A 25751-nucleotide genomic window follows, 5' to 3' on the forward strand; every position below is an offset into this window, starting at 1 on the left:
TATCTTTCGAAGGAATGCGGAAATTACGAAATTTTTGATTTGACGTAACTCTGCGTTATCAGAGTAAGGTGTGATTCTCAATCGGCGACACCAGAAACAAAAATGTAACCATGTTTTGTTAGTTCTTTTTTTTTCTTTCTTTCCTTCATCGCGCAATTTATCAAAAGCCGCAGTATTTAACAATCCCCTCGATAAAAAGCTGATATTTGCGGATTATTCTTAAGATTCTTGAAGTGAACACGAAATACGAATTATTAGTGTCCAGTTTTTTTGGAGAATTCCGTGTTCTTATATTGGGAATCACTGCGACGACGGGTTTCACCGGGCGATGTTCAAGGGGAGTGGTATGTTGGACGAATCGTCAGAGAATGCTCGAGTTGGAAATGTTCCCTTGAAGGTCGATTAATTTTTCCTCCTCAGGTGAAACCAAGAACCGCAGAGAGCTGAAACAGGCCCGACATCGTTAGACGCATCCGGATTGGAGTCACCTCTCGGGTTGCATCGTCGTTGCCATCGGCTGCCACGGCCGCAGGATTTTATTCGATAATTCAATTAATTTAATTAGGCGGGACACGCCGTTTTTCCGGCATTGTTGCCGCATTTTGGAACGCAGACAGACCTCCCCCACGTAATTGAATTACCATTATTGTTTAATTGAATCATCCACGGTGTGACGGTGATCTCCCTCCCTTGTCGTTCACGTTGAGGAGTCAATGCACGTCGATTGAATTCGGTAAGTACCGTGAATCTTCTTCCTTGTCTACCTCCGCGACTAATTCCTTCTGTTCTTATACTTTGCTTTGTAACTATTTCTTTTTTTTTTTTCATTTTCTAGGAATATGAGATGGCCAGGCTTCTAGCAAACTTAACAATTTATCTGTGTCTACTGTTCAGCTTTATCAAGGCTAATGAGAATGACGGTAACGATGTTCAGGATACAACGGCAACGAAGGTAGTTTACAAAACACCAGAAGTCTCGGGATTCGTGTATTTGGTCGAGACGTTCGACGATGAGGAGAAATTCAAGAGGACTTGGGTCCTCTCGGAGGCAAAGAAAGACTCTGTCGACGAGGACATAGCAAAATACGACGGTTAATTTCTTATCTCTTGCTCTATTCGTGAATATCATCAGTTTGCATAATTCTCTGAAAAATGATCAAGCTTCCGCACATATTTCAGAAGTGATGTAATTCAAACCAGTTTCTCAGACAGCTTGAATTATTTGTAAACTTATATTAAATATGCGAATTTTGTCAAAAAGAATATATTCTAGGGGACGAGTCGATATTAGCCTAATATTATTTTAATAATTTTCCGTCTTTAACCATAGAAATCACTTCCCTTTATTGATTTTAATCTTGATGCTCTTTTGATATAGAATTGAATGATTTTGAATTTGGAAATGAATCATGCTCTAAGACGAAGAGCAGTCTGATAAAAAACTAAATGGACAATAAGATTAAATATATGTATATTAATAAGAAGTACTATCATTAAGAAACAATTTATAATCTAAAATAATAGATTCTAAAGGAAAAAATTTGTTTGGGTTTCTAGTAAACTGATGATACGATTAAATTTTTATGATGTAAGACTATAATGTAGGAATTGTTTCTGTAGGAATTTGGTCTGTAGAAGAACCCAAGAAACATGCTCAAGAGGGAGACTTGGGATTAGTTCTTAAGAGCAAAGCTAGACATGCTGCTTTGTCGACTATGTTATCCAAGCCGTTTTATTTTAATGATAATCCGTTAATTGTACAATATGAAGTAAATTTCCAAGAAGGCCAAGAATGCGGCGGGGCTTATTTAAAGCTACTTACTCTGGACCCGGACCATCAAGATTTAAAGAAGTTTCACAATAAAAGTCCTTACACTATAATGTTTGGACCTGATAAATGTGGAAACGATCACAAGGTATATACATACAAACAAAACACAAATTTTGTTTTTAGACAAACTATTCCAGATCAATTAATTGTTTCTTTCTTTAACGCAGTTGCATTTTATCTTTCGACACAAAAATCCTCTAAATGATTCTATAGAAGAGAAACACTGTAAGAAACCTAGAGAGCGTTTGGAAGATTTTTTCAAGGATAAGCAGCCTCATCTATATACTTTGATCATCCGGCCAAACAATAGTTTTGAGATCAAGATCGACAATAAAATAGTCAATTCTGGATCTCTATTGGACGACTTCACTCCACCAGTTAATCCACCTTTGGAAATAGAAGATCCTGTTGATGTTCAGCCAGAGGACTGGGATGATAAAGAAAAGATTCCTGATCTATCAGCTGTTAAGCCAGATGATTGGGACGAAGATGCGCCAGCTCAAATCGTTGACGAAGACGACGTTATGCCCGAAGGATGGCTCGAGGATGAACCCCCTATGATTCCCAACCCTGACTCTGTGAAACCCGAGGATTGGGACGTTGAAATGGACGGAGACTGGGAACCTCCAGAAATTCCAAATCCAAAGTGTGCCGACGCGCCTGGATGCGGACCATACAAACAAAAGATGAAAAAAAATCCTCGGTACAAGGGGAAATGGACACCACCCATGATCAACAATCCCAATTACAAGGGGAAATGGAAACCAAGATTAATACATAATCCTAATTACTTTAACGATGAGCATCCATTCCGGATGATGCCTATTGTACGTTTGTATAAATTATAATTCTCAAGATAACTTTACACGTATTTACAGAATTGTTTTATATTTGGATTTTTAGTTTGCTGTGGGTTTTGAACTTTGGTCAATGTCCACGGATATTCTTTTTGATAATATTCTTATTGCTGATGATGATGAAGTTGCAAGGAAATGGGCGGAAGATACGTTCGAAGTACGCCGGGCTCGAATTGCGGAGGAGAGTGTAAGTAATTTCTCTTCATCCAAACATCAATCATAATTTAACATTTATCCAAAAGAAATTTACAAATTTACATTCAAATAATATATAATAAACTTACAAGAGATATAATTTTAATGAAATGTATGCGATATATATCCGCTATACTATGCAGGTAACTTTATGGGGTCGCATATTAAAAGCAACGAATTATAAACCAGGCTGGTGGGCGTTATATTTCATATATTGTGCAGTACCAGTTGTATTATACGTTTGGTACCTATTGAAGCGAGTTCGCGAGGTATATCTTTTTGTGATGTAGAACGTACAAGTATCTGTAATATTGGTACCAAAGTATAATAGTATAGTGGCTAAACCTTTCATAGCATAATGTATTCGTATAGATCTTTTACATATATAGCCTAAAAATTGTATATATTTCTCTTAGCTGCAAATCACATAAAGTAGTAGCATAAAAAATTTAAAAGAAAAATGCAGATATTCATTGATTCTTAAGAATCTTATTTTATAAAAATTGTGTGTAACTATAAAGATATAAGCGTGAGATTTGTTTTATAAATCACATGACTTGTAATTTTGTTGTGATTATTTTACACAGTGGAGTGTATGGCGTCAAATTGGCACATTTACTGCAGAACATCCCTGGATATGGGGTATATATATAATAGCTCCTGGCTTCCCCATATTGCTAATAATATATTGTTGCTGCTTTGCCTCCCAGGTACAAAAGAATCATCAACCCTTAATCTATACTTTTTTTTTCTAATAGTGTTTGTACAGTATTTTTAATTTCTAATTTTGTATTATGCTAATCACAATAGTTAATGAAAATTAATTCTTGGCTTTTTAAAAGTAATTTTGTAAAGATTTTTTATGTACGTAAAATATAAAATTTATAAATTTCTTTTAGGACAAATACGATCTAAAGGACGAAGATAAACAGCCTTTAGAACCAAATGAACAAACAGCACAGAAACAAGAAGAAACAGAAAATCCGCTGTCTAGTGCCGAGGCAGAGGAGGAAACTGAAAAGTTGAATGAAAATGAAGAAATAATAGAGAATGAAGATAATGTTAGCAAATATTTCTTTTGTACAATAGAATGGAAATAATTTTGTTGAAACGTTTATTTTAATGTTTAATTTACTTTCAGGATAATCCAGCAATAGGTGGCGATGGACCACGACGAAGAAAACCAAATAAAGAATAGAATGAATTAAAATTAAAGGAATTCGTAATGCTAAGGTATTTATGCAACACTCACATTCCACTTGAACACTTGCCATTGTGAAAGTTTGAATTTTTTTCAATATATAATTATATATAAAATGTTACTAGGAGCCAGATTTCTATCTAAACATGAATTTAGGTATTTGGTTCTCGTGTGTAATTTTTCATTAAGTCATACTTTTTAAGCAAAGTAATTTTCACATTGAAGCATATTTCTCACCCGTATGAATGATATAAATACTTAAAAATAAAAAAAGAAACAACAAATTTGTAAGAATGATGTTCGGTGTAACTATTTATGCCTTAATACTGTGTAGCAATGTAATTTTTGTTATTGTATAAATATTAAAAAAAAAGAAAGATGAATAATAGAATAGATTTATTCACAATGTCTGTACAACAAAGCAGAAGATGCGTCTCTTTTTTAAAATGTTCGTGGATCGTGTCAAATAATTTTTTAACGTTCCACGTAATATTATCAGTTACTTTTTCATAGGCATTTATAATATTACTCAGTGTAACAATTTTTCTTAAATAATATTTCATTCCTTTGCTATTATGTTTAATAAAGTGTACAATGCGAATGAAATAATTTTGTGTCACATCATGTTGTATTATTTATAACTGTTAAGTTTGAAGTTGTTTAAAAATAATCAAACAAATTGTGAAAAATCCTTTTTTTTTGTGTTCAGTAAATTCCTGCTTTTTACTTCGTAAAAACTGTAAACGCTTTTTTTTTAAGTTCCATTAAATTGTACCGTTGTTCTTTTCTAATTGAAAAATTAAAGAAAAGAAGATTGAATTGGTAAAAGTAAGTTGTTTAATCTTATTTCTGAAAGGCTGTTTCTGATCTTAAAAACAAAGCATTGCCTATCTACATATCTTATAAAGAAATATAAAATAAAAACAGTCTTATTTGAAGAAGTATGATTGTGCTTAATACAATTTGTGTTGAATACAAATTAAAATAAAATTGTGTCTTTATTCGCAATATTTTTTACGTTCGTATATCCCTTTTTTCTTTTTAACTTGACATGCTTTGGTTCAAATACACATTAAAAAAACAAATGTGAAATGTACAATTCTCTATTAATAGTTTCCATCGGATCAAATTTTTTTTATGTTTACGTTACTATATTATTACTCCCATCTTAACGTTATATAATCTAATGACCGTACATAATATACATTAGGTACAGCTTACAAATTTAAATAAGTGTTTAAAAAAAAATTAATTTAGGGACTAGTAGAAGGAATACTGGAATTCTGTGTACATGACTTACAAGTAGGCACTGCACGTTGTGAATGATGTCCAGCAAGAACAGTGTGTGCACCCATGCATCTTGTACATAATACCTCTCCACACGACCAACAATGGTACTGAAGAAAATACACTTATATTTTTGATTTTAAATTAAACTTAAATTAAGTTAAACTTGATTTCAAATTAAACCAATACGTTTACCTTTCTATTAAATGCATCAAACGTAGTAGAACATACACACTCTTCCATGTTACGAAATAACTTCCAATCCAAGGCAACTGTTTTCAATTCGTTTTGTAACTGACTAATTTTTATCTTACATTTCGCTTTCTCTTCGTGATTCGGTGTATTTTCTATTATGGCTTCAGATAATGGATCCTTCGTGTATTTATTATCGAAGTTTAGTTTCTCTTGCACTCCCTTCTTTTGGATGTTATTTAAATTCAACATCGAATTCAAAGAGTTGACTCTCTGTTCAAAGTTAAACACAACATTAGAAGTCTAATAAATAAAGAAGACAGTTCAATGATATTCGTACCTTTACAAGGAGTTTAACGTGGTCCTCTAAGCAACTGGTGTGATCATGCATTATCGTAAGGTAATCTTCGTACGTTTCTCTTGGGTGAATACCGTTTTCGAATCTAAAGTACAGTCCTCGCCATAAACTAAAAATATTACATTTTATGTGAACGAACGAAGTAACTGTTGAATATGTTAATTCATTAAAATTATACATTACATAATGCATTGCGGTGCCAATTTAGGTTGGAGGACAGGACTAGTTTCTTCGTTAAAACGACTGCACTTGTACAAAGGATTTATATACTCATGCATGTTATTTGCAATGTATCCCCACAGAGAATACGTTCTTTCCGATACTCTAAAAATAATTAAAAAGTATAAATAAAGTGACAAGAAGTAAGATTGTTACGAAAATAGTACCTGAGAATTTGTCTTTCCTTCTCCGAGTTTCCTATAAAAGTACCGTATTGGCAGCTGTGTACATGATCGTGGAGAGTTATCAAAAAGAATTCGTTAAACTGAAACTTATAAGGATATTGCTGCAATAATTGATACGTTGCGTCGATAAACTGTGTAAAAATTGGTGCTAATTCTTTATTATCACAGTTAATATGACCGCATCGGTCACTGAACTTATGTCCAAACGATAACCAGTCTTTTTCTATCAGTGCCTAAAAGTCCAACAAAACTATGTAGTTTCTTTATTCGAGAAATAAAAAATTTTTAATAAAAATTAATGACTTTCTTACTTGGAAACCCTGAATTGTTCTGTAAAATGGATCCAATAACAAAGCACTTAATGAACATACTTGAGCAGTACGATCCCAGCCGTCGCTACAATGTACAACTACACTAACTCCGTTCGAAACTGCTCTAGCAATAAACCAAGCAGTCTCTAAAATAGATCGTATATGTTTTAACCATCCGCTACTTTCCAAACCGCTTAAAAATGTACTCATTGACGTCGTCCTTTGTACTAGACAATGATTAAAAGCATTAAAATTCACAATTTATATGAAAATTTCAAAACAAAGTCACTATACTCACATTCGATTAATTTGTTTAAACTTGTTCTCATCACATGAATGTTCTCAATACCGAAGAAGTGAAATTTTATATTATCATAGAAGTTCTCGTTCTCGTATCCTTTTCCTGTAGCTCTGTTAGCAAAGGCATTGATCTAAATAAGTATACAAAGATTTAATTGAACTGAATTCTATAATGGCTCACTGAGAAGCAGTTTATAGCAGCATAACTAGAACTATAGTTTTGCTAGGCGTTTTATAAACTTACTCGTGGTCGTGTATCTACAACATACATATATTTAGAATTAGGATTTGTTCGCAAAATATTATACATCATTTGCTCGTCTTCGGGACATCGTGCGCTAAATCCCGACAAAGGTTGACTACATCGGCAAATAGCGGCCTGCACAATATTTTAGATATTGTAAATGTTTCTGTTTATTTTTTCTTTAACTAACATGCGTACCTTATTGGAATGTAAATATGTTAAGACAGGTAATCTCCCTCTACTTCTAAACTTTGCACTGCCTATCAAGATACTATTGGTACATATATTAGGTACGTACAAATACTTTGGATAAGTATCACAAAGCTGAAAATTGTAAAAAATATATTTTAAATGTAAAAATATCGCAATAAATGTTATAACTAATAAACGTTTACCTCATAATTCGTATTCAAATACGTCAGAGACCACTCCTCATTTGGAACTCCCTGCCTTTGAAATTCACTTTGTAAATTAAAAAAATTCCATCCTGCATGCTGTGGCAATGTATCTTTGTTCACTTGATGATGAAAACAATAAAGATCCTCTAAACTTGCTGAAAATGAGACATGTAAGGACAAAAAATCTTTCAATCAAATGCTTTGTACAAAATAGTGTTTACCTGGGCAAGATAACTTTGATAGAGTAAGGAATATATCATGGCAATCTCGTTCCTTTGGAATAATAAACGTTACAATAAAAAAGTGTTTGCATTTAATGCACAGTGGGGAGCCTGTTGTAGTCAGTGGCTGCTTCTCTATGTTTGCAATGTGAGTATATAACACCTACGACAAAATGTATTGTCAGAATATCTGTTACTTGAAAACAAAAAAAATGAAAGAAACAATCCCAATATGTTTAATACAAGAAGTTCACTTCCGTACCCAAATTTTCTTCTTCCCACTTCGTTCTGTAAATATAAGGTGTGTTACAGTTAAATAGAGAGTACCAATTAAGTGATTGTTACTATATTTATCTAAAATCCTCACGTTCTCCACCTAAAATCACAAAGTTTTCCATACAATAATGACATCACTCTGACTCTTTAAGTTATACATACGCACATACATATCTCAGAAAGTATATATTTATTGAAAATAAATGCATGAAATTTTCTATATTCAATCTAACGATAATTATGTAAGGATGATTATCTCTCTTGTTATTTTCTTTTACAGATATCAATCTATGCCAGTGCTTGGCAGGACATATTGGTGAATATCATATTGACAGACATTCGCAATCGCGGTTACAAAATTCGTTCGGGACAACTTTACGATAAATGAAACAGGTGTTTGCCACGATACCTTCGGGATCTTTATTTGATCCATTTCGTTCTGTTCGTTCACAATTGTTTACACCTGAAGGATCATCTGACGAACTTACGAATTGGGTACCACTGAACCATCGGACAGTGCCAGTGATTCTCAACTTGTTTTTGTTAAACGTGAAGAGAGAAAAAACACATTTTGTATTGAGCCTATATACGTAGTTAATTACCGATTACACGAACATAGCTTGCTGAGGTGGTATCATACACACATGAGAAAAGAAGAAAAAGATAACACCGACGTTAACTTCGACACGTGCATGCTCTTTCATGTACTCGGATCGCGCGTTGATCGTAGATGGCAGCAAAAGAACAAACGTCACGCTTTTGACAGAGGTTTCCAAATAAACAAGCGCAAATATATACGTAATTTTTGATCCACTTGATGAGAAAAAGTGAGTCAGATTTTCTGCCAGAAATTGTCAGCTGATCTCTATAATTGATCAAGCACAAAAATTAGCGATGAGTAACAAAACTGGTAATACAGGTAATTGTCTTTTTTTTAATTTGCATTATATTACTTGCATCTTGCCTGAGATGTATGTGCTTCTTTTTTTTCTAGGAGAAGTAGATCCTATACAGGAAGAACTAGCCGGCCGTGTACGTGAAGTTGGGAACCATGCAATCTGGAGTTTGTCCAGTTGTAAACCTGGCTTTGGCGTGGACCAGTTGCGCGACGACATCACAGAGACCTATTGGCAATCCGATGGGCAACTTCCACACTTGGTAAACATTCAGTTCAAGAGGAAAACAACGATTCGCGACATATGTATATACACAGACTACAAGCTGGACGAAAGTTATACCCCAAGTAGGTAAGAAACGTTGCATGTATCTTTCGCTCTATATGAAAATAACAGATGTTGGACAATCGATTGTTGATACAATGTCGTTTTTAGGATAAGCATTAGAGCAGGCACTAATTTCAATGACCTTCAAGAAATAGAAGTTATGGATCTAAATGAACCAAGTGGCTGGGTCATCATTCCCATAAAGGATATAAATGACAGGCCTATCAGAACATTTATGATACAAATAGCTGTGATAAGCAACCATCAGAATGGACGTGACACGCACATGAGGCAAATTAAAGTTTACAGTCCTACACAGGACGTTCTTGGACCACCTGCTCCTTACGTCGCAGGCCAATTTCTTACCAATGAATTTCTGCGTTATGCAACAGTTAGATAAAAAATAATAATGATAATAATAATAAATATTAATCATGCAAAAGAATTTAATAATAAGGGGAACAATTGATGAAATATTCATTAGGGAACAGATACAATGTGTATGTCAGACTCACAATGTATATGTATTCATGTTTAAATTACTTCTGTCATCAGCAAGAAAAAAAAAATGTAAACACAAAATGTAAATACCTTCATTCCATCTATGAATTATAATCTAATTGTGAACTGGCATTCTAAGTAATAAGTGTGCAACTATGATATTAAAGTTGTTGCTTATTTTGATATTAGTCGACATTGCGAATTGTGATAAATACATTAAAAAGAATCGTGCTTTAAACTATGCACTCAAAGACACATCAGATTTCTTTGGGAGATTGAAGTCGGACTATGGTATAAAATTTCGAACGATAAAACTTTCGAAATCACCGTATTGTTTGTGTACTACATGTCGAAATTTTGTTTTTAGCGTCGAAAGGTTTGAACGACGATAAACTGGCCGATATTAACACGAAAGTTGCGGAATACATCAGAAACACGTCGAGAACGATCTCTGCCCGTCGTAAACGAGAATTACGCGAGAATCCCGTTGAAGGTAAGCGTTTATTAAAAATGTTGAAAATAACAGGTGTATCGTCTCATTATAAATATATTTATTTTCTATAACAAAATTGTTAGAGTCGCGACGGTTGCCTATCGTTAATCATCAATCGGTCGATTTAGCTGCCATTTTACTTTCAATATCAAATAGGCTTCTAAACGTATGTTGAGACTCGTGATCCGCCAAATATTTTAACATCTGGCCCAAGTTATTTTGCCGTCCGTCATTAGTGAATAATATTTCCTTAAAGTTCTCGAATTTACGTATCGCGTTTATGTCTTTACAATCTTGTTCCTTTTCAATCAGTTTCAATGTTATCTTTTGCCACTTCAGAGACTTAATCTGAAATGTTTGAAAAACAGAACTTAGTTTCCTGTGATCGTAAACAACACTAAGAATTAAATAGCAGCTTGAAGAACTAAGGAGATTCGTACCTCATGCCAACAATAGTCACAGTCTTCTAAGGCACCTTCTATGCAAATCGCACCTGGCTTTCCTGCCAGACAAAAACCTGTGAGGGAGCTGCTTTTTGCCAGGTCGACTATCTTTTTCCTTTTAAATCTACTATATATGTGATGGCTGTATATCCAGTATCTGGCGAAGTCTGTAGGCATGTTGCTTGTGTCTCTGTCTTTTCTCTTTAAACTTTGGGTGGACTCTTTGAGAAATTCTTCCCCGTTGTCCTGCAGCCATGTTATTAATACATGGATGCAGGGCTCGTTGTCCTCCTGACGTTCAAGGACGCTATTCAACGCCTGGTTCAAAGACAATTGTTGACTTCGATTTAGGGAGGTGCCCCTTGCGTAAATCTCTGGCTTTTCCTTTGGATAATTAGACGACAGACTAATTAATAACTCTATAGGCCTCTGCGAAAGATTAAATACTAATTTTTCAGGAGATGTTACATACAGGCGTGTGTGTTTATTACATGCATGAGCAAAATATTGAATTTCGGTACTCTTACGTTACTCAGCGGTATATGAACGGAGTATTCCAGCCTTTGTGGCATTTCTTGCATCGGGTTTCTGACAAACTCGTTGACATCAGCCAGCACTCCATAATCCGCAATTACTAACTCTTTTGGATAAATAGACTGCAACACTTCCAGTTCGCTGATCTGGATTTCTAAATTTTGTTTTATTTCCTCGTATGTTGACATGTTGCTCGTTGGAACACATATGGACGTGCGCGTTAAATTATTTCTAATTCAAATGGAAACGAAAGGAGGGAAAAAAAAAACGAAAAAGAAGCGACGTTAAGGTTATCGAAGCCTCGACAAGATAACAACACACGTGTATTACCGTCTTGGTAACTGGCCACAGATCGATCGGTCGGTAAATACGGTCAGTTACCAAGGGAGGATATGTACGCCACAAATTTCGCTTTTACGCGAAACTCGTGTACTTACTACTTGGCCGTTTCGCGAACTGGTAGGGATGGCAATGGTCGCCTAACCTGTACACAACAATGGCCAGTTAGCGAGGCGGCGCTGCGATTTGAATCTATAAAGAAAAAAGACTCGAATCGAACTGAATCGCTAGTCTCGATTTGTTGAGTCGAATTGACCTAAAATTTAAATTCGAGTTCGAATGTTCGCTGGCATCGGTGTCACTCGAATCGAATTGACTCGCCAATTTCGATAATCGATTTGTTAAATCGAATTGAATTTGAATTTGAATTCGAGTTCGAACGTTGACAGGCATCAATGTGCTCGAATCGAACTGAATCGCCTGAAATTTCGATAATCGATTCAACGAATCGAGTTGAGTTTGAATTTGAATTTGAATGTTCGCAGGTATCAGTGTACTCAATGGATTTCATGACATTGATGAATTCAATTTCGAGAACGTCCGAGACGTAAGTTTCTTCTCTCTCCAATATGGACTCGAAACGGTTTGGTTCGCTGTAGTTTTGGACGTCTCCGGGGTATCCCTCCATCGGATAAACGTAATGCATTCACTCTCAAAATGTAACACATATGACTGAATTTCTTTGAAAATCAAACTTTTTATTTTAGAATGGTGTTCTCCACAATGTGGACTACCATCCCGTGCGAAACGGGCAGCAATTGATGGTGAACAGCTGCCCTTACGAGGCGCTTCTGATAATCCAACATCAAGACGGATTTCTCATTTTGAGCTTCAGCAAAGTTCAAGACAGCTTGCGGTTAGTACAGAGCCTCGAATTGGACGGTATAAGTAATTTAGCAATTTGGAACGGAATGAGTCTGTTGCACTTGGCGACAGCGTCCCGCTCGAACGTGTCGATTTACACATGGCTTGGCGATTACTTCGACTTGATGCAGGTCATCAACGTCGGTACGGAGAAGTTAATTCCCTTTCAAAGCAAGGGGTTTATGTACCTGGCGGTGACCGGGCCATCCACGTTGATTTTCAAGTACTCCTTGAGATCCAACAAGTTCGTAGTCGTGCAGAAATTGCCGTCGAGTCGGGACGTCTCTTACTTTCAACTAACACAGGGCCACTTCATGGAACACTATTTAACATTATCAAAGGAGTCCTCCGCTGTCGTTTACAAGGAGATACGCAGCCGCTTTGTACCGTTTCAACAAATTTCAACCGGCGAGTTCGTGATACCGATCATTTCGAGGAGGACGATTGTGCTCTTAACTTTACGTAACAACACCGTGGTACCCTACCAGTACAACGGCTGGAGATTCATAGAACTGGATGTGAAATTGCCTGGGATCAGTCAGTTTCGTCAAGTGATGCTGTACGATAAAGAGTTGTTGCTAATGAAAAGCATCAATAACAATTGGACGTTGAAACAACCACTGTGGATTGGAGAAAAGTCTTACAAAAATTTGCAAGAGGAGATAAGATTGTGGAACATTGATACCAAGGACAGAGTCCAAAAAGCGATGAAAGAAATCCCAAAGTCAAGGGACTCTGTCAAAATCTTGAGAGGTCACATTGATCAACTTCGCACTCATAACGTAATTAGCTTGTAATTTGTGCGTTTGAGACTGAATCGAGTCAGGCCAGTCAATCTAATGTTACATCCTTGTCATTTTTGTAGATAAATGGACAAAACTCGCAACAGTTAAAAGATGTGTACAAGCAATACAAAAAGTTGATTTCTAAATTTCAAGCGCAAAAGGTTACCATCAGCAATAAATTGCGTCCCAAGAACGTGACCATTTCTTCGCTGCATGGGAAAAAAGTTCAAGTGAAATGCAAACAAAAGTGTAAAGTTAATCGATTGAATGTTATAGGGTATGTGAGTCGCTTGCTCTTGTTGATAATGTCAATGAGGATGAATGGAACATTGGGTGAATTAAATATAAAGAAGCTAAAAAATTGGAGATGTCCAGTCTTGAGTCTTCCGATAGAGGAGGTCACAGTTTCTGGGTCAGTTAATGGAATAACTTTGAAGTATCTGCAAGAAAATGCTCTGAAAGTAACCGGTGATCAAGAAGTTTCTGGTAACACATTCCTACTTTGAAGCTCTTAGTAAGTTATTCAATTGTAAAAAATTAATCTATGAACACCTTATTTCAGGGAAGCATAGTTTTGTCACTGTGAAGGCAGCGAATGTTTCTATGCCATTAAATATTGCCACGTATTTAACAAATCAGGATGTTGTCATAGAAGAGATAAAAGTTAAGCAACTGAATTTAACGACAGGAGGGATTTTATTGCCATTAAATGGTTCATTTTCAACAATTACTGGTTCAATTAAAACACCTAAATTAAAAATAAAAGATCTCGTTGATTTGAAGGGAAAAATAGAAGGAAAATGGAAATCAAGATTATCACGTACAATATTCATCAATGAACCCATGACTTTGAATAACAATATCAGTTTAGAAAATGCCAAGATTGATAATTTAATATCTACAAATTTAGTTGGTAGTAAGACAGGGTCAATCAAAAGTACTTTGTCGAATGCAATATCTTTGCAACATAATATACCAGTGTCCTTAATTCTTTCAAATGAAAAGATGGTGAGGAAAATGTTGCAAGTATAAGAAACACATTTTTGTGATGTAACAAGTAAAAAAAAAAGATCGAATTTTGTCCTAGAAATGGAGCAACGTTACTTTGCACGGTTTTCCAAAATGGGTTACTGCGAATTTTCACAATGTCAATATGATATCAGGAAAGAAGCATTTTCTTCAAAATGTGGAGATAACAAAGTCTTCTTATAATACCGTGAAGTTCTCAAAGTAAGTTTACTCGCTCGATATGAATCAAATGTATCTAACATTTTCTTTATTTCAAGGAATCAGAATTCGTTCTTGAACGATTTAAAATTATGTGCCACTTCTGTTATTGCGCCGGAAGTTAGAACATCGCTGTTAACTGCGGACGTTATTACCGCGAAGAAATTAAATAGTCCACGTATTTTTGGGAACCTGAATGACGACTATTTCATTGATGATTCGACAATATTTTTCAAGCCTGTTTTATTTGGAAAATTCTACTACCGCAATTTCACTGCAAAAGATGTGTTCACAACGCAGCTGGGTAATTTGAATTTAACCGGTGAGTTAAAACTTGAGTTCAGACTTTTTTAATTATAATTTTATTTGATATTATAAATCATACTTTAATCATTAACATTTCAATTGCTAACAGAGTTAAAGAATCTTGTGAATTTATGGGCTGTACCGAATATTCTCAACACTTCGATAGAAGCGAAAGTCTTGAGAACGAACACTCTTCGATCACCTGTTACATTTTACATAGAATTGCCCAAGATAATAAGAAATGTGGTATTAGAGCAAAACGCTCATGTAGATTACATCAATAACATTGATGTGATCGATTTCTTGGATAATGCTATAAGACTCGATGATATGAAATCTTTGCAGAACATAACATTTCGTGAGTTGCAATTTAAAATATATATATATTTTTTTTTGTTTAACTTATTAATAGTACTCTGTTTCAGGTAATGGTTTTAGTACGAATCGTATATATGCGTCTGATCTTCCATTTCACTTGATCGACACAGAGAAAGATCTGAATCTGCATAAAAAGAGAATATCTGGAGACATAGAAACCAGTGCAATAAATTTGCCATATTCCTTCAAAATCACAGAGACTGAGACTCCAGTTGATGTCTTCGTAAAGGGAGCTGCGAGGTTTTCGCTTGAACCGACAATAACGAATGTGAATGATATTGCACTGGAAAAATTGTTATCAGAAGTTTGGCTGACGACGAACGCTACAACACTTTTCGGGACGAATTTGCATTTTAAAAACATAGTAATAAATGGAAATATTACTCTAAATGTGAGCAATGAACGTTAAAACATTGTAGGACACTGACATTATTAAAACAGCAATCACTTTCAGAATATGAGCACATTGAATGTCGAAACGTGGAGGGACATTTCGAAACGCGTTTTAAGCAAAACAAAGTCGCAGGAAATATCGCATCCTGCGTTTTTGGACGACGTCGAAGTTCCTTTCATTGTGGGTTCGAACGTTTCGAGATTGAAGTCTTCGGTACTAGGTCTCAACGACATATTCGAGAATTCTTTGCTAAAGAATAAAGATCAACAAGTGAAGGCGAAGTGGACGTTCGATACGTTGAAAATCTCAGGTGATGTCAAAGTTATAGATAACTGTTGTATGAAAGAAAGAACTCTTGGAAAATAAATTTTGCAATGTGTAACACGTATGAAAAATATTGCAGGGAACCTGAATGGGATACAGACAATCAACAAGCTGGATCTTAAGAAAGATGTTATGAGACAAGACTCGAGAGAGAACACTGTGATGGGAAAGAAAACGATCATGCGTTTGTTCGCGGAGAATTTGAACGGTTACAACTTTGATAAATGGGCCGCTAACGCTTTGACAAAGTCGAAAAAACACTTGAACATAGAGGGGCGAAAGACGTTTAGCACTGCTACGTTTAATGACGTAAAGTAATTAGTAAAAATTGATCGTTAAACATCGTTAAACTTTTTTTCAACATTTTGTCCCAAATATCAGATACTTGGATTCAAATTAAATGACTAAAATTAATGTCTAATTATTAGGGTGTCTGGTACTGTAATGGGAAATATTATAGAAGAAGCATTAACAAAATCCACGAACCAAACGATCTATGGCCAGAAAAAGATACAAGGTTCCATCAATGCATCTGAGCTTATTGTCAATGGCCTAATAAACGACGTGAACCTGACTGAACTGATAGATCAGCAGTTAAAGAAGAACAAACCTCTTCAGACAATAAGAACAAGGACTGTGTTTCAAAACAGCTTACATATTCATGGAAATCTTACAGTTAGAGGTACTTACAACGCAGCAGAGATGAAGAACTTTTACACAAGCTACTCAAATGTTTTGCCCGTTGCTGAAAAAATGGAGAGATCTTTAGAGGCGGCAGAAGAAATTAGAACAGCTCTACAAAGTATTTCTTTTACCATTTTTTTTTCCAAATTTTTAGGAGGGTATGCCACAGAGCATTGTGGCCTTTGCTTCTTGGCAATTTTTTGAAATTAACAAGGTGGCATACCTGCCTGAAACAGTAACTAACTTTAATTATTATTAAATATCCTATCGTTATAGACCGGGCTGTTTATATAAGTAAGTTGGAAGTCATAAAGGACACCATCGGTGCTTTAAACGAATCTGCGACTGTTCAGACAGTACAATGTATATTGGCAAATTTTTCTTCTCGTTGCATCAATAACTCTGCATTGAACACCACACAGTTAACACAGCAAACAAACAACAGCAATTTTATATTATTAAAATCAATTGTGATGGACGAAGAAGAGTTCATCGTACTTGTAAAATTCGATTCTGTATCTATATTTTCATTTAATCGCGTGAAGAGCGATCTCGTCCATTCAAAAGGTTTGTCCAAGTTCATTTGATCCCTCTTTACTTTATTGAAATTCGAACAGTTCTAATAGTTAACGAGGAAACTGCGGATATTTGTAAATTTATAGTTTTAGAGGCCCGGACAAAGAATTGAAAGTTTAATAAAGTAAAAATGTACTTTATTGTACTTCGCTTTTGGCTTTTACTTTTTTTTATAGTTTTGCATGAATATCCGCAGTCTATAAACAAATAGATCCAAATGTCGAAGGAGTACAGTTTTAATACAGTTTCAACTAAAATCTGCAGAGTTATACATTCCAAGAATAATGGAAGCGTTCGTGCAATCAAGAATGCATGCCTTGTGGATCGTTTTGCGACTGGCCACACAGACCTTGGTCCTACGGTATCAACCGTGGGACGATTTGCAAGAATACGTTTTACCAGCCACGGATGTATTCGAAATGATTGTATCTCCGAACGATCAGCTTTTATTATTACTGTCAGACGGTGTGTGGGACCTTGAAGGACTAGCGAGTCCTCGATATATTATTGAAATTCCTTTCAAAAAGAAAGTGGAGACGTTCATCGATGGGCATAATTTTTATGTAAAATGCACGTCAAAAAATGATACAACTTTAATGAAAGCACGATACATAAGAAACTAAAGTTTCATGGTCTTTGGCATCGTTGGTATTGAAAAATTTAAACGAAAAGTATGTTTAATGTTATTTCGTTAATACTTGACTGTTTCAATGAATGATGTGCAATTTTTGTTACTTGGTACTATGGAAGAAGTGTAATAAAATGGAAGCTTTGAAAAGCGTACAAGACTATTCAAGATGTACAAGAGAAATTCTTCCAACAGTCGTCCCAGATAATTTGAAGGCTACAATTTAATACACGTATTTCTCAAATTCACTCCTTAGCTAAGTGTGTTTAAATAATGTGTCAGTAGCAACGGAAGACATTGTTACCTGAGAATCAGAAATAATTCTATACATCTGTTCAAAAGAAAAGGACGAAGGAAATAAAATAATGGACGAACTTTGGCAGCTTTCTTAATCACGGTGACCTCCTCAGCTTTCGTCTTGTTCGTGTCCGGCTTTTTCTTCTCCTCCACTTTGAACAGTTTCTAAAAAAAAAAAAAGAAACAGATATTTTATTTAATGTTTCAAACAGCGCAGGTATCACTTAGTTTCAATTTCTTTCGTTTCATTCACTAAAACTATGAGAATGAATAAATGTAATAAAGAAATAATTCACAGGATCTTTCATGAAGACTTTCTCCTCGATTTTCTTCCTCTCCTGTATCGCGTTGTTAAGAGCAGCTTGCTCAGCAGGTGTGAGCATCAGAAGTCTTCGATCCATGGCGATCCAATCGCTGTTTATGATCTGGTCCAGCTTCCAGCGTTTGGAGATGTCGGGCTCCAAAAGATGAGACACCAGCTTCTTTACTTGCTCGCTTAAATCCTGCGCAATCTTACTGCGAAACTTCCATTTGCGATTCGTCTGCTGCTCGTACAGGCGTTTGATATCCGTATCGTCGAACGGCATCGACTTGTTCAAGAGGATGAATAGAATGACGCCAAGGGACCAAACGTCCGCGATTTTCGGATTGTACGGTGAAGCACGAAGGATCTCCGGGGCGGCGTACGACAACGAGCCGCAGTAAGTGTCGCTCAGAATGCGTTTGCCTCGATTGTCTATCACGTAGCGGGCGAATCCGAAATCAGCGATCTTGACGTTGAGATTCGATGTTAGTAGCACGTTCTCGCATTTCATGTCCCTGTGAGCGATCTCCATTTCGTGCAGGTATTGAAGACCTGAAGAAAAAAAAAAGAAAAGAAATTAGGTAAGATTCTTAGCAGAGAACAATTATTTACAGGCAAAATTATTTTGTTTAATTTTGTTGAATTTAAATTAAGAATTCCCATGTCGTAATGCGTTTTTAAACTCGTTTCTAATCAGTACCGAGAGCAAGCTGCCGAAGCCATATGCGCGCCTGTCCCTCTGCAACCTCACCGTTCTTCAGTATAAATTCGAGTAGGTCGCCGTGCTCGGCGTAACGCATGAATATGAAATACTTCGTACGCCTCTGGAATATACTGTGCACATGCACCACGTGAGGATGGTTCAACTTCACCAGAATGTCGAGCTCTCGGGGAAGAAATCTTCGGACGAAGTCCTTCGGTGCTATCCCGGTATCAATCACCTTGCACGCCAAAGTACTGTTTCTTTCTGGATCTGATTCGGGCTTGTACTCGGCCAGGTACACCTACGATCGAATAACACGTGAATTTTCACGCCAGTCGAGGAGATATTGCAAAAGGATATATTTGGTGAATTCAAATTTATCAAGTGGAGAATGATGTTACCGACCGAGGGGGGAGGGGGGGAGGAGAAATTTTAAATTTTTACCGCCCTCTCGCAAATCGAGTACCGTATCGTTTTCGAATTCCCAATTTGTGATTTTGTTAAACAGTTGATTAACCTTCGCGTAAGCACCTTCACCCAGCTTCTTCAAAAATCTGTAACCACGTGTTAATAGAACAGCTTCCTCGGATGAAGTCTGGTCCAAACTCGTCATGAGATTTCGCGATCTACAAGTGACATCCTATTGGTCCTATCGTTATAATTCGAAATTCAAAGTTATCGCAATTCAGTCGTCGTTGTTCAAAGTTGCTTTTATCGCTGTTTTATTAAAAAAAAAAAAGAAAAGATTAAGAATTCCAAGTTTTCTTTTCATTATGGAGGTTAGGTAATTGATAATCTATATACTATAAATATTTCGTTTCAGAGATTCATAAATTTTACGATAATTTACGAGATTGTTTCTCGATTTACCAATTAAGATTAGCGATGGAGTAGAGTTTCCATGTATCAGAATCATTTAACCATCTTGTCTAATTAAACATGCCCGATACAAAGTACGACAAAATCTCCGGCCTATTTTACGCGCGGTGTCGCTCCAAACATTTAAAAAATAATTATCTAAGAAACTAGAGAGGAACAAAGGAAGATAAAAATGAGAACGAGTTGAATATACTAAAAATAATTTAAACGAAAATACTGATAGCTTCTGTTTCACTGAAATGTACATTCAAATATCGGATATGACATCTAATCGATATATCGAATTGTCTCGATCTGATAAGACTTGGTATTCGTATTGATTATTCTTCCGCAATTGTAGTTGGAAGAAAGAGGTGATGTAAGTATGCTCCGCGTAATTTTCTCGATTTCGTTATTCAATCGTTCGCGAAACACATTTTTACCGCATTTTCGTGAATGATAACAGTTCCACGACAAATGTTGTAAAAGTTAAATTTTGTGACAAAAAAATTTGAAATACGCATTAATTGTTAGACACGTGTTTCTAGATTATACAAGTTAAAGTACCCAACCTAATCTGATGATCATCGTGAAGATAACAGTGTTTAATTATTTAAAATATATTAATAAAATTCATTTTTTCCTCTTCTTTTTCTAACAGATGGCGGACACTGCTCCAGCCGCACGTGGAGGCTTTCGTGGAGGGTTTGGTTCTCGTGGAGGAGGTGACCGCGGAGGTCCAAGAGGCAGAGGCCGCGGAGGCAGAGGACGAGGTCGTGGTCGTGGACGTGGTAAAGAGGATAGCAAGGAATGGATCCCAGTGACCAAGCTCGGACGTCTTGTCAGAGATGGCAAGATCGACTCCTTGGAACAGATCTACCTTTTCTCTTTACCAATCAAGGAGTATGAGATCATCGACAAGTTCCTCGGCGTTGATTTGAAAGACGAAGTGCTGAAGATCATGCCGGTGCAGAAACAGACAAGAGCTGGACAACGTACTCGTTTTAAGGTTTGTCTGAAACTCAACATTACATTCATCCACAGCACGATTAAGTAACCCAAGAGGGATTATTTTGTGAATTTTAATCCTATTTTACAGGCTTTTGTAGCTATCGGCGACTACAAGGGCCACATTGGCCTGGGTGTAAAATGTTCCAAAGAAGTGGCCACTGCCATTCGTGGTGCTATCATTCTGGCCAAGCTTTCAGTCGTACCTGTACGTCGTGGATACTGGGGGAATAAGATTGGTGATCCTCACACTGTCCCCTGTAAAGTCACTGGCAAATGTGGATCGGTTCAAGTGCGTCTGATACCAGCACCAAGAGGCACGGGCATTGTGTCAGCGCCAGTGCCCAAGAAACTGTTACAAATGGCTGGTATAGAGGATTGCTACACCTCGGCCAGAGGATCCACGTGTACTCTCGGCAATTTTGCAAAGGCTACCTACGCAGCTATTGCGAAGACTTACGCGTATTTGACTCCGGATCTCTGGCACGAGCAAGCACTAAGGAAAGCTCCTTATCAAGAATTCGCGGACTACCTGTCGAAGAACCACAAAGTCGTAGGGCAGAAAATTGCTGAAGTTGTCTAGAGAAATAAACGTCCAAGCAAAATAAAGCGAAGCATTTGATTGTAACCAAAATGATTTTCTTTCTTTTCTTTTCTAACCTTAATATGTCTCGCATTTTACAGGAAAACTGCGAATATTTATGCAAAGTTCAAAATTTAATTTAAATGCCAATATGGCATGTCAAAAGGAAGCGTTCGAAGCAAAGCATGTGTCAAGGTTTCACATTTTGCAGCCATTTTAATAAAAGTATGAATTTGCATAAACGTCTACATTTACATATAATAAATTTTTATTTTTCTAAAAACATTTATGTACTATCCACACACATTTCTTTGGAGGGTTTAAATTGTTCATAGGCATTTTTAAAAGTTTCTAAAGTGTGGTCACAGATTTTATCTAGATCTTCCAATCCTTTCCTTAATATGTCTATAGCTTTTCCTGTCTTTGCCTGGATCCTCACATATATATTTCCTTCTGCAGGATGATTGACGAAACAAGCACAGAATTCTACGTCGGGACTGTAAAAGAAAACATCATCAGTAATCAATACAAGTAACTTAGTATTATTGAATTTATATTTTGACTAATACCGCGTACTTTTGCGTGATCACTGCCACCAAGGAGTTTCCCAAAGTATAACCTTCGCCCATAAATACAAAAGTTTTACACTTTTCGGATGACTGCTCGCTAGCTACCTGTATAAAAAACGAAATTTCGATAATTGTCACATTCTGTGTTGCAAAACGTGCGTTTTATTTTCAAACTGATAAATATCGTACCTCTGCTAATCGACCCATTTGGTTATTTGTATCAAATTTTGTCTATTAACAATAAAAATGTAAATTTTGTTATTATCAAGTTAAATCGAATATAATATAATAATCTAATCGTTATTAAATTATATTATATCATATCGATATAATATTAAACTTACAATATCGTCGAAACAAACAGGCTGCTCAAGTACTCGTGCTTTTGTTTAACATAACCTAGCTGACTGTAACGTTAAGTTAGGTGCAATACACAAGACAAACTATCATTATGTCACATAACCTCACTTTATATTCATGTACGAACTGTGAAAAGAATTTAAAGACTTCAATCGGAAATATTAATTGTAATTGCAAAGAAAAATAGGTGGACGATTTAAACAAGTTGAAGAAACGTTTCTCACGATCTGACTTACAGTAACTACGGATAACTTTGTGTTGTACAAGATACAATAAAACGACGCGAAAGTAAACAGAGGAATAGCACAAGATGTCTATAAAACGCCAAATATTTAATGTATCATTGAAATTAAGATTTCAAAATATTAGTGCGAGATGTTACTCTTCGAACACAGACATTATCGAATCCGCGGAGGAGGAACCTATTTTTGTGCACGAAAGAAATACGGTTGAGTTAGAGAAGAAGAGGAATAAGTCGAGACTAACGAAGGCACATAGAAATATATTATTAGGACAAAAGCCGTACGAGGAATCACAAAGTTGGTATCACGATACTGTCAGGTACAAAAGACGAACATTAGGGAGGTACGGAATGGAAGCTTTAGGAGTCCCTGCAGGATTGGCTTGGCCTACTCCTGAAGAAGTAGAGGACATGAAGGAATACGAAAGTCTTGCACATCCATTAAACATTCAAGAAAGATTGCGAGAAATTAAAGAAAAGAAGAAAATGGAAGAAGAGGCGATATTAGCTAGGTATATTTAATAATGTAATGAGTGTGCATTGTAAAGAATACTTAAATATGTATTTGTTTGTAGGCAAGCTGAAATACAGAAGAAAATGGCAACAATGCAAGAATTGATAAATAACGTACATGCAAAAATAGCTGCAAAACAAGAGGCAGAATTGGAAGCTAAGAAGAAAAAGGAAAGTAGAATTGAGGAGATCAGGCGTCAACTGATAGCCGAAGGAACCATGTCCAAAGATAAACTAGCAGAGGCATTGAGTAAGGCAGAGAAAGATGAAAAGAAATTGAAGAAGGCCTTTAAGAAAGCAAGGATGATTGAGAAACAACAAGAATATGCAGAAAAATTGCTTAAAAAAGAAGCTCAGACTAAAGAAGAGGAGGACCACACAGCAGACTCTGAGAAAAGATAATTAAATATTTACAAAACGGACAGCTTTGATGAAAACATGTTATATTGTAAAATAATTTCTACATAGTAAAATGAACGCTTTATAAACATCCATTGTTAATTAAATACCTACTTCTCAGTATATAAAACTTCCAAAGTAATTGGTGTTTAAAAGAATAATAATATTTACAGCTCGTAGTAAATATCGTATTTTCTTTTGCTAATACAAAAAAACGGTACATATTATTCTGTAAGAGCTAGAAGAAAACTATACTAATGTGTAGTATTAAATGACACGATAAAACACATATCCAGGAATAGTGGAGCAATGATACGCTGCATCCCGTTCAGCTTTGTTCGCTTCGTTTGTTTCCGAGAACCTTCAAAGAAATTCAATAGTCATTTTCGTTCTGATTTATATACGAGTCTTGCTGCATCGGAAAGAAAATCAGCTTTCAACCATCGATTCCTGAAATTCCTTTTCATCGATACCATTGTGAATATCTACTTTGTTTTCCACTTGATCGCAGCCCTGAATATTTTGCACGTGCAGCTCGTCAATGACAATTAATCGCAACTTATTTTTCTCCGTGTGTCAGGCAGATTGGGTCTGCGATGGAGATGATAATTCGTAGAATTGGAAACTCAACTCCTCACCGAAGAGATTTTCAGGTGTAATGATTTCTGGTTCAACCATGTTCAAGCCCAAAGTAGTGGGATTTAAGTCTGTGACTAGATAGCCTTCGCTAATTAGTCCACATTCTTCGGCAACTACTTCCTTCGACACTGGATTAAGGAAATCTATAAAGATACATTTGCGAGATTGACCAATGACATTCAAAATTAAATTTTCTTCTCACGCAATTTTTGCTACTTGTTTGACTAATTAGATTACCACTCTCTTTCACAGGATAATGAAGCCCCTGTGTTTGTTGATTGGACTGGGTAGATTCATGTTCATTGCTAGACACCATCATAGGTACTAGATATTGTACCTCCACTTCTTTCTTGATACCACTAAGGATTTCTTCAGCGCAGTGTTCCAATGTTACGGAATTCACTATATTCTCAGCCTCTTCCTCTGAAGACTGTTGAGTAATGCTGGCAGTCGCTGCTTCTACCTCATCTATTGGATTCATTTGACTGAAAAATGCCAATGATCAAGGTAAATAAACATTCTGGTCATGAATATTTATCTGAACAATGATTGATCACCTGATATTTTTCCTGAGGTTCTCAACTTCAACAGTGTCCTTGCTAATCTGCTTTAAGGTAGAATTAACATTAAAATTATTAATGGTTTGTCTAGGTCTGGGATCTCCAGAGCGATTTGCAATGGCCCATAGATGTCCAGCTCCATGTGGCGCCTTTGATCCTTTTCTGAAGTGGGGATTTATGGAGAGATTGTGTCGCACCGAATTTTTCCAACGATCGTCATTGCTTTTATAGTAGGGGAAGTGTTCTCTAGATACAACGAAAATTTTCATACATAATTATATTCATACATAACATAATACATTCATACATAAAACAAAATATGTAAATGAGTGAAATGAATTTTTTTTAAATAGAACTTTTATAGAATAGATATTATCAATCAAGTCAGAAAAGTCCTAATTTTGTTCAGTATGATAAATAATCATGTGAACATCTGCATTTGCACAATGACAGACGTTTAAATGGTTCTTGCAACTTGTCGGTTCAACGTCGGCAAGCGTGCACACCCCCACGAGTACAATTTTCTTCACCTGCTTGCGGCGACGTCACGGCGTGTTATATACTCCCCTAATTAATTCTCTGCCTCTAGGAAAAGACAAAAGACTCGATGGAACGTTCCAAGCATAAGGCATTAACTTAATCCGATTTAATAAGGATCGTACAAACAATTTACCCTCAGATTAGTGGTCTTGATCGATTGGTATAATTTACTACAATGGTATAGTTTAAATTAGAATATTTCTGAGATCTAATATGATTTACAAGAAAATAGGAGTATTATTTAAGAGTAAGAGGGCAATGTTCGAAACATAATAATTAAAAAAATATATCTGAGCACAAAATCAGTGTTTAGTGCGAGAACTGATTTCGTTGCACTATCTGGGCTTGATTTGAAAAAAAGAAAAAAAACTAAATTTCTTCACTTTTGCATGTTAACAAAAAA

At 35.9% G+C, this 25751-nt stretch overlaps 10 protein-coding genes across 20 annotated transcripts; 5 read left to right on the forward strand and 5 right to left on the reverse strand.

Annotated features, from left to right (window-relative positions):
• Window positions 1-100: 100 nt before the first annotated feature.
• On the forward strand, window positions 101-5528 carry LOC122533456 (calnexin). 3 transcript variants are annotated; one of them, XM_043663179.1, is made up of 10 exons: window positions 101-344; window positions 421-733; window positions 836-1091; window positions 1621-1916; window positions 1999-2658; window positions 2735-2875; window positions 3027-3152; window positions 3783-3944; window positions 4025-4116; window positions 5342-5528. In XM_043663179.1, exons 3-9 carry the CDS (start codon window positions 845-847, stop codon window positions 4079-4081), a joined length of 1689 nt encoding a protein of 562 aa, XP_043519114.1. In that variant the 5' UTR covers window positions 101-344; window positions 421-733; window positions 836-844; the 3' UTR covers window positions 4082-4116; window positions 5342-5528. The 3 variants fall into 3 exon arrangements, with proteins under 3 accessions (XP_043519114.1, XP_043519115.1, XP_043519113.1); XM_043663180.1 differs by lacking the exons at window positions 3027-3152; window positions 5342-5528 and adding an exon at window positions 3471-3593 and having other exon boundaries at window positions 111-344; window positions 4025-4349; XM_043663178.1 differs by lacking the exons at window positions 101-344; window positions 5342-5528 and having other exon boundaries at window positions 351-733; window positions 4025-4349.
• On the reverse strand, window positions 3483-8634 carry LOC122533455 (myotubularin-related protein 6). 4 transcript variants are annotated; one of them, XM_043663175.1, is made up of 14 exons: window positions 8246-8437; window positions 8062-8175; window positions 7800-7962; window positions 7576-7733; window positions 7379-7504; window positions 7181-7315; window positions 6935-7067; window positions 6637-6863; window positions 6308-6558; window positions 6105-6245; window positions 5904-6030; window positions 5567-5836; window positions 5385-5481; window positions 3483-3619 (listed from the first exon to the last, which is right to left on the reverse strand). In XM_043663175.1, the coding sequence occupies exons 1-14, from the start codon at window positions 8282-8284 to the stop codon at window positions 3615-3617; spliced, it is 1986 nt and encodes a 661-aa protein (XP_043519110.1). In that variant the 5' UTR covers window positions 8285-8437; the 3' UTR covers window positions 3483-3614. The 4 variants fall into 4 exon arrangements, with proteins under 4 accessions (XP_043519110.1, XP_043519111.1, XP_043519109.1 ...); XM_043663176.1 differs by lacking the exon at window positions 3483-3619 and adding an exon at window positions 4464-4871; XM_043663174.1 differs by lacking the exons at window positions 3483-3619; window positions 8246-8437 and adding an exon at window positions 8485-8634 and having other exon boundaries at window positions 4908-5481.
• A 75-nt stretch (window positions 8635-8709) lies between these two features.
• LOC122533462 (anaphase-promoting complex subunit 10) lies at window positions 8710-9903 on the forward strand. The gene is made up of 3 exons (XM_043663191.1): window positions 8710-8994; window positions 9070-9322; window positions 9407-9903. Exons 1-3 carry the CDS (start codon window positions 8970-8972, stop codon window positions 9696-9698), a joined length of 570 nt encoding a protein of 189 aa, XP_043519126.1. The 5' UTR covers window positions 8710-8969; the 3' UTR covers window positions 9699-9903.
• A 42-nt stretch (window positions 9904-9945) lies between these two features.
• LOC122533454 lies at window positions 9946-18255 on the forward strand. Of its 3 annotated transcripts, XM_043663171.1 has the most exons (16): window positions 9946-10090; window positions 10167-10292; window positions 12094-12245; window positions 12316-13254; window positions 13338-13743; window positions 13820-14265; window positions 14345-14487; window positions 14544-14806; window positions 14900-15148; window positions 15216-15559; window positions 15623-15872; window positions 15966-16200; window positions 16315-16688; window positions 16847-17137; window positions 17411-17817; window positions 17897-18255. In XM_043663171.1, exons 1-15 carry the CDS (start codon window positions 9955-9957, stop codon window positions 17767-17769), a joined length of 4713 nt encoding a protein of 1570 aa, XP_043519106.1. In that variant the 5' UTR covers window positions 9946-9954; the 3' UTR covers window positions 17770-17817; window positions 17897-18255. The 3 variants fall into 3 exon arrangements, with proteins under 3 accessions (XP_043519106.1, XP_043519105.1, XP_043519107.1); XM_043663170.1 differs by having other exon boundaries at window positions 17411-18255; XM_043663172.1 differs by lacking the exons at window positions 16847-17137; window positions 17411-17817; window positions 17897-18255 and having other exon boundaries at window positions 15966-16195; window positions 16315-16568.
• Window positions 10329-11784, reverse strand: LOC122533458 (RWD domain-containing protein 2A). Of its 2 annotated transcripts, none has more exons than XM_043663185.1 (3): window positions 11263-11784; window positions 10733-11119; window positions 10329-10640 (listed from the first exon to the last, which is right to left on the reverse strand). In XM_043663185.1, the coding sequence occupies exons 1-3, from the start codon at window positions 11455-11457 to the stop codon at window positions 10404-10406; spliced, it is 819 nt and encodes a 272-aa protein (XP_043519120.1). In that variant the 5' UTR covers window positions 11458-11784; the 3' UTR covers window positions 10329-10403. The 2 variants fall into 2 exon arrangements, with proteins under 2 accessions (XP_043519120.1, XP_043519119.1); XM_043663184.1 differs by having other exon boundaries at window positions 10733-11164.
• Window positions 17986-19755, reverse strand: LOC122533457 (testis-specific serine/threonine-protein kinase 1-like). 2 transcript variants are annotated; one of them, XM_043663182.1, is made up of 5 exons: window positions 19596-19755; window positions 19076-19379; window positions 18368-18927; window positions 18150-18236; window positions 17986-18078 (listed from the first exon to the last, which is right to left on the reverse strand). In XM_043663182.1, exons 1-5 carry the CDS (start codon window positions 19689-19691, stop codon window positions 18031-18033), a joined length of 1095 nt encoding a protein of 364 aa, XP_043519117.1. In that variant the 5' UTR covers window positions 19692-19755; the 3' UTR covers window positions 17986-18030. The 2 variants fall into 2 exon arrangements, with proteins under 2 accessions (XP_043519117.1, XP_043519116.1); XM_043663181.1 differs by having other exon boundaries at window positions 18075-18236.
• On the forward strand, window positions 18844-21578 carry LOC122533459 (40S ribosomal protein S2). Of its 2 annotated transcripts, none has more exons than XM_043663187.1 (3): window positions 18844-18847; window positions 20598-20945; window positions 21036-21578. In XM_043663187.1, the coding sequence occupies exons 2-3, from the start codon at window positions 20598-20600 to the stop codon at window positions 21525-21527; spliced, it is 840 nt and encodes a 279-aa protein (XP_043519122.1). In that variant the 5' UTR covers window positions 18844-18847; the 3' UTR covers window positions 21528-21578. The 2 variants fall into 2 exon arrangements, with proteins under 2 accessions (XP_043519122.1, XP_043519121.1); XM_043663186.1 differs by lacking the exon at window positions 18844-18847 and adding an exon at window positions 20158-20315.
• A 199-nt stretch (window positions 21579-21777) lies between these two features.
• On the reverse strand, window positions 21778-22532 carry LOC122533463 (probable DNA-directed RNA polymerases I and III subunit RPAC2). Its single transcript, XM_043663192.1, has 4 exons — window positions 22441-22532; window positions 22286-22327; window positions 22104-22201; window positions 21778-22024 (listed from the first exon to the last, which is right to left on the reverse strand). The coding sequence occupies exons 2-4, from the start codon at window positions 22301-22303 to the stop codon at window positions 21814-21816; spliced, it is 327 nt and encodes a 108-aa protein (XP_043519127.1). The 5' UTR covers window positions 22304-22327; window positions 22441-22532; the 3' UTR covers window positions 21778-21813.
• A 26-nt stretch (window positions 22533-22558) lies between these two features.
• Window positions 22559-23700, forward strand: LOC122533460 (growth arrest and DNA damage-inducible proteins-interacting protein 1). The gene is made up of 2 exons (XM_043663189.1): window positions 22559-23209; window positions 23273-23700. Exons 1-2 carry the CDS (start codon window positions 22767-22769, stop codon window positions 23610-23612), a joined length of 783 nt encoding a protein of 260 aa, XP_043519124.1. The 5' UTR covers window positions 22559-22766; the 3' UTR covers window positions 23613-23700.
• An 8-nt stretch (window positions 23701-23708) lies between these two features.
• LOC122533461 (forkhead box protein J3) lies at window positions 23709-25078 on the reverse strand. The gene is made up of 3 exons (XM_043663190.1): window positions 24806-25078; window positions 24486-24733; window positions 23709-24391 (listed from the first exon to the last, which is right to left on the reverse strand). The coding sequence occupies exons 1-3, from the start codon at window positions 25075-25077 to the stop codon at window positions 24186-24188; spliced, it is 726 nt and encodes a 241-aa protein (XP_043519125.1). The 5' UTR covers window position 25078; the 3' UTR covers window positions 23709-24185.
• Window positions 25079-25751: the final 673 nt, after the last annotated feature.

The sequence above is a fragment of the Frieseomelitta varia genome, unplaced genomic scaffold, assembly GCF_011392965.1.
Source record: "Frieseomelitta varia isolate USP_RPSP 00005682 unplaced genomic scaffold, Fvar_1.2 scaffold_530, whole genome shotgun sequence".
NCBI classification, from domain to species: domain Eukaryota; kingdom Metazoa; phylum Arthropoda; class Insecta; order Hymenoptera; family Apidae; genus Frieseomelitta; species Frieseomelitta varia.